The following is an 8,264-nucleotide window of genomic DNA, read 5'->3' as shown; positions in this document are numbered from 1 at the left end:
CTGCCATGGGCAGGGAAACTACCCTGAACTCCCCTCCTGCACCATCAGCGCAGGGCACTGGTGGGCTGTGCCCTGCCAACACCTCTCACACACGCATCCAGCCCTCGGCAGAGCACTCCTTCATCTCTTCTCTCAGCAAGGCTGCTAAATTGCCCCGCTTCCCCTAAACTTTCCTAGAGCAGTGCTATTTGCCTGGGGATCGAGCAGTGCACAGACCACCATCCCCAGGCACGCTATTGTCCCAGGAGAAGGGTACTTCCCTGGGGATGTGACCTCTCCCAGCCAGCACCCATCCTTCCCGCAGGGCCAGACCCAGGCACTCTGCTCCATCCCGGCACCAGTGCTAGGTGCCCTTTGCATTCCAGGACCGGCAGCCAGGCAGGGAGAGGCAAGGACAGAGGCCGGGCTGGCCGCGCTGCCCGCCTGCCACCTAGCGGTGCAACAACAGCCCTCAGCGGCAAGGGGCACCAAAGCTCCCCTCCGTGCTGGCCAAGGGCGGTTTGGGTCCGTAAGGGAACAGTGGGGAGGTGGAGAGATGCTACACAAGCCCCAGAAGAGAGAACTGGCCCAGCTCACAATGTGGGACAGAGCCTGAGCTGAGGATCCACCCTGGAGGATTTCCTCTGGAGTCTGTGCAGGTGAGAAACAAACTGTCCCGACAGAGCCAGCAAGGCAGAACAGTACATGGCGCTTTTTTGGGGACAACAGCCAATATAGGATTGAGACAGGCATCAACCCGTGGGCTAGGGATCATAAAGTCATAGAACCATAAAAAAATAGCTTGGGTTGGAAGAGACCTTCAAAGGTCACCTAGTCCAACCCCCCTGCAATGAGCAGGGACATCTTGAACTACATCAGGCTGTCCAGAAGCACATCCAGGCTGGCCTTGAGTGTCTCCAGGGATGGTGAGTCCACCACCTCTCTGGGCAACCTGTGCCAGTGTTTTACCACCCTCATTGTAAAAAATTTCTTCCTCAGGTCCAGCCTGAATGTCCCTTTTTAGTTTAAAATCATCACCCCTCATCCCATCACAACAGACCTTGCTAAAAAGTCTCTCCCCATCTTTCTTTATAGGCTCCCATGTTACAAGAATGGCAGATGAGATGCATGGAAACTGTCAGGGAAATATTTAAGGAGGACCGGTCCCCAGGGATGAGAGGTCCCACCTGACTGAAGCACAGAAAGGATGAAACCCTCTCCAGATACCCAGACATAGGAGACACAACGCCCCTGCAAAGGCCTGAGCTCAGACCTGCCCCATGCCCTGCAGGCACCGGTGTGTCACCCATCCACAGGACACTGCTCAGCTGAGAGCAACGCAGTCAAGACTTTACCATGACAGTGCCCAGCACGAGGGCCTGAACCAAGAGGGTGTTGCTAAGCTGTCACCTCTGAGAGCACACATGGAGCTGGTCCCTGCCCCATATAGCTACCAGCACCTCTGCCTCTTCCCTGGGTAGCCTGGATGCCTCACTGAGCTGGGCCCATGAAGCACGAGCGTGCAGAGCTCCTGCGGGACAGAGGAGCCCCCAGATCTGTCCTGAGAGCTCTGCAGCACTGCCAAGGGAAGCAAGGGTCAGGGACTGGACACAGAAGAGCATCTCCCACTGCAGTGCAGATGGGAGGAACCTGCCAACCAGCAGTGACCCTGCTCCAGACTTGATGTATAAGACCTTTATTGAGAGCGTAAAAACAGTTCTTTACAAAGCAGATTGACCCAGAACCTCCCACCAAACCCCAGATAGGCTGTGAGCTCCCACCCCACCATAACTGCAATTGAGGACACGGCATGGACCCCAGCTTCACATTTTCAACTGTATAAACCCCATCAAATTGTGAATAAAGAAAAGCAAACACACTAGAATCAGTAAAGGTGCCTGTTCCACCACTGGCTGTAAGGGGAAAGGGCCAAGACAGGTATTCCAAAGCCATTGAGAAGGGGTGCACAGAGCAGAGGTCCAGGACAGCAAAAAGGCACAGGATAAGGATCACCTCCTGCATCCCTGATTCCCAGGGCAGGGATGGGGGAGAAAGATTATACCAGCAGCATCTTTCCAGTTTTGGGACCAACCTCCCAGGGTTGTGGGAAAGAAGACACCCCAGTATTGGGAGCAGTCCCTGATTCCCAAAAAGTTACAACAGAAAAAAATCAAAATAAAAACAAAGCAGCAAACATTGAGGTCCTGGCAAGAGGTGTCCGAGGTAAACATCATCTGGGAGAGAAGTCCCTGTGAATACCTAGAGGAAGAACCAGATTGAGACCAGCAGCCTCCTGCAGCAGGCCAGTTTCTACCCATGCTTTCCACATCAGGTACTCAGACCCTTCCTCTGAGGCTGCCTGGCCCCTCACCTTGTCTTAAGTTACTGCTTCCTCCTCTACTTCTTGGCTGGCTTGATAGGAGGAAGCTCCTCCTCATCAGACAAGTCATCCTCCTCCTCGTCAAACAAGTCATCCTCAAAGGAAGCATCTTCCCTGTGCACTGGAACACACAAGTAACTGTTATACACCAATGTATGTCTTTGCAAAAACAGCTGACCCCCAAAACACTCCAAGAGCAGAATAGTCCAAAGAGCACTGGAGCAGATCTAACAGCAGCTTGTGGTGAGAAGCTGTATCGCAGCTGGAGAGAGGTCTCAGACAGGAATGGTGAGAGATATGCATTGAAAAAGGGGACAGCATTGGTCACACAGACCCCTTTTCCCATGCAAGGCTTTATGGCAGGGAAGGGATCCCTGCACAGAGACAGCCCCTGGGGAACCAGCCCAAACAAGGCATCGAGCACATCTCCTAGGGGCTCCCCAGGCAGTGCTCACGCTGGTGGGGGCCCTTCATTACCCCTCTCTTCCCCAAAGCCTTTCCCCACCAGAGCCCTCACCTATCCTGTGCCAGCCGGCGAGGTGCACTGGGCCAGAGCCTGCTGCCAGGCGAAAGGTCACTGGAGGCTGCAGCTCAAAGTTGTCCAGACTGAGCTGCAAAGAGACAGAGATGGAGCTGAGTGAAGGGCAGAGGCTGAAAAGGAGAATATCCTGTAGTCCCCAGCATGGCACCTCTCCCATGGAACCCAGGGCATTTCCCTGTGAGCTGCAGACCAGCTCATGGTCAGGATCCTAGGGGAGAGGGCCACAAACATTCAGAAATGTCCAGTTCCTTACAGCCATTCCCACCTGAGTCTTTAAAACAAGTTCTTACCAAGGGCTGGCATGACAACTTCAGATTTGCCACCGGCACAGCTATCTCCTGGTTCTCATGATTTCGCCCAACAACCTCCACCACATTGCACTCATCCTTGGCACCATCTGTGAGGCAGACCTGGATGGAGACGGAGATCATCAATTACTGCTGCCCCAGGGGCTTCTCCATGGGACAAGCAACCCTCAGCAATACTACCAGCCCAGCCATGGTAGTACTACCAGTACTGCCATGGTGTGAGGGCGCTGCTCCACAGAACAGGGAGAGCACAGAGCTCACCAAGCACTGTCCCCCTGACCACCTCCAGAGTGGCTCTGTGGCTTTCCCAGCTGGGACACTGTAACCACCTCAAGTGAAGGCTCGTGAGCTGCATTTTCTGCCAATCTCATCCACAATAGCATCTCCCAGGATAGAAAACATCCCCCAGAGAGAGCCAGGGATGAAGCCCCTCAATCCACCTGGGCTTGGAGAGCAACACACCAGGGACCCAGCTGGTGGGGAGGGCATGTTCTAATGAGAGGCTCCAGCAAGGCCAAAGACAAGGAAAAAACACTCCTTCACACCACAGCTACAGTATTCCTCTGCTGAGCAGCCTCCTGCCACCACTGGCTTTACCTAAGCACCTCCATACAAAAGATAAACACCACAGCTCCATGCCCTGCCCTCAGGACAGCTACTGCTGGGACCTGAGAGAGGAGCCCCCTGGTCCAGCCCAGCCAGGGGTGGGGGAATGAGCCTGGGAAGGGGATGTGAGGCTGTGGGTCACTATGGGAGAGAATAAGCATAATTAATTCTTCCTCTTACCACAGACAGGGCCAAAATGTGCTCAGAGTCACCTTCATCGTCCACCTGAAATGTGTAGGATTTGGTACTGGCAGTCAGCTCACAGCCTAGAAAGAGAAGATACGAAAAGCTGCAGCAGCCATCACACAGCCCCAGACACCACAGCAAAGAGTTCCCAGGCTGAGCCTCCGCTGCGCATGCACATGGCATCCCTAAACCACTTGATTTCTCATCCTCACGGGCAGCCTCCGGTCTCCAGGATAAAATGTTCCCAAGAACTATGTGCCTGGCTCAGCATCACAGAGGGACAAAACCTGATGTCCCCAAACTGGGATTCCATGAGCAACACCCAGGGGCACCCAAGGCCACCGAGCACAGGCAAGGCAAGGCTCATCTCCTCCAGAGAGCAGAGAAACCAGAGCACATGGCTGTGGATGATAGGAGCAGCCAGAAAGGAGGCTCAACTCCCCCCACCTTCAGCAGAACATTTGCTCTGGGGGCAAAGACACAGAGCATTAGACGTGATGAAGTGCAACCCAAGGGGAGGGTGCTGGGCCAGGCTGCAGGGAGCTGGAGTCCCTCAAGACAAGTTTTGAGTGGGATTTCATTACATACTCCTCCAAACAGCTACATAACCAAGGGAGATGCAAAATTTTGTCCTTGGTTCTTAGGATGAGGATTCAGCTGACCGTATGGAGGAAGGAATGGCAGAGTGCCCTGGGTGTGTTTGCTTGTTGCAGGATGATTCACCGCACTGAAGCAGATCAGGAAAAACAGAGCTGAGTCCTGCATACCAGACCCGGCATTTGAAAGGGGGGGGGGGGGGGGGGGGCGAAAGGAATTAGCCCCAGGCTGGACCTCTTTCCATCCCTCCTATTGTGTTCGCAAGATCACCAGGGCAATGACCAAACTCAAAAGGGGGGTTTGGGGGTGCTGTTCCACATTCCCGAGCCGCGCGGCTGGGCACGCTTTGGGCTGAGGGCAGCCGCTCGCACTCCCGCCTGTGGGCAGCGGACGGCCTCGTGTGCGGGGCGGCCCGGCCCGGGCGAAACCCGCCCCGAAGGGGATGGACGCAGCTCCATGGCCGTGGAGCAGAGACATGGGAGCGCAGGCGGAAAGCGGAGGAACGGGAGAGGCCTTCCAGAGCCGGGGCGTCCCCCCACCCCATTGCTCGTAGCCTTCTACACCCGTGAGTCCCCCCTGACGGCCCGCGGCTCCCCTCAAACCAGCCCCGGATCTCCACCACGTGTCCGCTCCGTCCCAAGCCCGGGACACGTGTCCCGCAGCCCCGGACCCAGCTCGCCAAGCTACGGGAGCTCGCTGGGGGCCCTCACCCCATGCCCCTGCCTTACACACGTGTCTACGTGTCTCAGAGTGTCCTGCGTGTCCGTTCCCTCACTTCCCCCGGCACAGATCTTACCCTCCAAGGCTCAGCAACGGGCTCTACGTGTCTTTCCAGAACCACGTGTTTCTTTAACACACACACCCCCCCCCGCCGTGTCTCTGTAATAGGGACCTCCCGGGTCCCTATTAGTCCCCCAGCGGGTTCCCCCCTCTCCCCATTCCCACCCACGTGTCTTGCCCCGTCTCCACGCCGCTCTCGTTACTCCCTCGTTTCTCCCTTCCTCCGTCTCTCTCCTGACCCCATTTATTGCCCCGACGTGTCTCTCCCGCCCCCCATCCCCTCCATGTCTCTTGCCTCGCCATCTCTCACACCCTCCCCCCTGCGTGTCTCCTGTACCTGGTCCATTACTTCCCCCCCTCATCTATGATCCTTCACATGTCGTCCCGTCCCCCCAACTCCAAGTCCTTCTACCACCCCCTCCCCGTATCCCCATTTCCCTCCCCCGCGGCCCCCGGTGCCACTCACCGAAGAGGACGCTGCCGGGGACGTGCGGCTCCATGAGGCGGCAGGGCAGCGATGAGAGAGGGGCGGGCCGAGCCGGGCCGTGCCGTGCTGAGCCGTCATAGCTTTTGCCGCCCCGCCCCGGCATGGCCCGGCCCGGCCCGGCCCCTGCCCGAGGATAACCAAACCGAAGAGTCCCGCACGCAGCTTCGCCCGGCACCCAGCGAGGGGGACCCCGCTGGCAACAACAAGGTGAAGGGGGTCTTTATGGAAGGGCTCGCTCCATGGAGGAGGACATTCGGTGAAATGCCGCTGCTATAGCGTTTTATTTCCTTTCTATAAAAAGCGTAACGGTTATTAACTCAGCGCGATCTTAATGACTTTTCCTGCTAACTGGCCACTTTCATCGGAAGGCTTCTCTGGGGGGCAGGCAGGAGGAAGGGTGGAAGGAGAGAGGGTATTTGTGAGGGAGTGTCTTAACTTTGTGAGGAGGGTAAACAGTCCAAAAGCCACCCAGGAGATGAAAGACGCCACCACATCTTTTTACAGCCCATCCTGGGCCTTCAGCCAAAGTATTTTCTGACCACACTGCTGGCTGTGGCAATGGCAGAGTGGAAGTGTCCCTTACTAGCAGCTGTCCATCTACTGCCCTTTTCATGGTCATCATCCCAGGTGACTCCAGGGCACCAGTTTTCCCAGACACAGGGAGAGGATACAGGAGGGGCTGTAAGAAAGCTGAGAGTCTGAAGAAGGGTAGCAGTGGTCCAGAACAGGAACACGGACCAAGGCAGGGGCATAACAGAGGGATCTGCTCATCTCTATCTCTAAGCCTGGGTGAGGGCAACAGCAGAAGTCCGGCACCAGGGACTGTGGTGCAGGAGCCCTTGAACAGAGGCAAGATCCTTCTTCAAGACATACCACAGGGAGCAGAGGCCTGGGCTGGTCTTTCAAAGCTGAAAGGGAAGCAGCCTGGGCCATGCTGCAGGGGTATAGCGGGGGGCAGTGAATTAAAAACCCCACTAACAATGAACTCAAACCATGCTGTACGTCAAGGAGCTGGCTCTGCTCCCGCTGTAGAGGAGACTTCCACAGCCACCCATTTGCTCTGTGCCAACCGGAGCTGCTTCAAGAAAAACACAGTTGATGAGGTTTGAAAAGCCAAAGCTGGTGCCAGAAAAAGGCAAAAATACAAGTGCTCGCTCAGCAAGGGTTATACAAGTGTGCTCGTTTGCTTCCGCAGTAGTTGCTCTCTGCAGCCATCAGGCTAGTGGCCCATGAGGCAGGCAAGAGAGCTCATTTCGGCCTCCCACTCCCTTTCTTGGGAAATTTTCTGGTGTAACAACAGGATCCAATTCTGTGTTTGACACAGCTAATTGACACTGTCATTTCTGCTGTAACTGTGTGAAATAGGCTTCAAGAAACAAAGATACCTACATGCAACACATGATGAATTTATGAACTACCATTTTAACAGAGCACACATATACTGGGTTACGAGAAGCTTAAGTGCCGATTTCCCTGCTCAGTTGGCATGTACAGCTTTTGAACTGCATAACCTGTTCTTCTGCAGCACATGGACGAACACTTGTGAGCTAACCTTGGGAAAACACAGCTTTTCATAACCCTGACTCACCCCTCCTGCCTGCCTGTCAACTTTCTACATACAGGAAGCTACTTGCTGTAGCTGTCTCAGGAGCTTCTCCCAGTTAAACTGTGTGGATGTACAACCAAGGTCAGAGTGTGGAACTTCAATGTTTGCCCCTTGCACACAGCATAACCCTCAAGTCACTTCACCTCTCCCCATGTTTCTGTGGTCAGCTTCCTCTGGGCTTCAGCAGCCTCAAGCCAGCAGCCAGCAAGACAAAAAGTAATGAAGAAGAGACAAACGAGCACTGCTGCCACACTCTGCCTTTGACAGAAACTGGAAACCACCTTTAAAAGAACTGCTTTTGTTTCCAAACAGGTGAAGTTCAACTGGCAATACTCACAGAAGAGACAACCACAAAGGTCACTGCCACCCTGAAGGGTTGTCAAATACCTGCCCCTGAAAAGCAACAGCACAGATAAAAGCCTACCATGGAACGCACTGCCATCACCAAAACCAGAGACAGGTTCTTTGACATCTGATCCTGAGCCCATCAAACAGACATTACATGATGTAATACACACTGCCAAACCACTTCTGGTTCTGGGACCTCACACACAAAACATGTTTTTTATGTTCACTTCTCAATTTTTATTCTATTTCTCGCATGGTCTTCAAATACAGTTTTACAGGTCATTTTTTTCTGCTACAGATACTGTTGATCTAAAAACAGAATAATGAAAGTGGCATTCAACCTTAATGAAAATTCATAACCATGAGATATGTCAACATATCACTTTACAATCCTAGAATGATGGTATTGGCCTGACGTTCCATAGGCTTATACAATTAACTTCTAT

The 8,264-nt window shown here is 54.2% G+C and overlaps 1 protein-coding gene across 2 annotated transcripts; it reads right to left on the bottom strand.

Moving 5' to 3' along the window:
• Positions 1–1,659: 1,659 nt before the first annotated feature.
• Positions 1,660–5,961, bottom strand: NPM3 (nucleophosmin/nucleoplasmin 3). 2 transcript variants are annotated; one of them, XM_057421083.1, is made up of 6 exons: positions 5,844–5,961; positions 3,995–4,080; positions 3,191–3,310; positions 2,877–2,970; positions 2,351–2,480; positions 1,660–2,238 (listed from the first exon to the last, which is right to left on the bottom strand). In XM_057421083.1, exons 1-5 carry the CDS (start codon positions 5,875–5,877, stop codon positions 2,377–2,379), a joined length of 438 nt encoding a protein of 145 aa, XP_057277066.1. In that variant the 5' UTR covers positions 5,878–5,961; the 3' UTR covers positions 1,660–2,238; positions 2,351–2,376. The 2 variants fall into 2 exon arrangements, with proteins under 2 accessions (XP_057277066.1, XP_057277064.1); XM_057421081.1 differs by having other exon boundaries at positions 1,660–2,480.
• Between the last annotated feature and the right edge of the window lie 2,303 nt (positions 5,962–8,264).

The sequence above is a fragment of the Pezoporus wallicus genome, unplaced genomic scaffold (assembly GCF_028554395.1).
Source record: "Pezoporus wallicus isolate ANWC-B61680 ecotype Strahan unplaced genomic scaffold, APGP_CSIRO_Pwel_v1 contig_3365, whole genome shotgun sequence".
NCBI lineage: Eukaryota > Metazoa > Chordata > Aves > Psittaciformes > Psittacidae > Pezoporus > Pezoporus wallicus.
The sequence above is the reverse complement of the archived record's forward strand: the minus strand, read 5'-3'. Positions and strand labels throughout refer to the sequence as shown.

Bases quoted from the DNA above. Each gene is read 5' to 3' on its own strand.
- NPM3 (XM_057421081.1), bottom strand. From the start codon at position 5,877: ATGGAGCCGCACGTCCCCGGCAGCGTCCTCTTCG. The intron at 3,311-3,994 runs GTAAGAGGAAGA...GTCTCCATCCAG, and splicing joins ACATTTTGGCCCTGTCTGTG to GTCTGCCTCACAGATGGTGC. The intron at 2,481-2,876 runs GTGAGGGCTCTG...TGTGTGTTCCAG, and splicing joins CGCCGGCTGGCACAGGATAG to TGCACAGGGAAGATGCTTCC.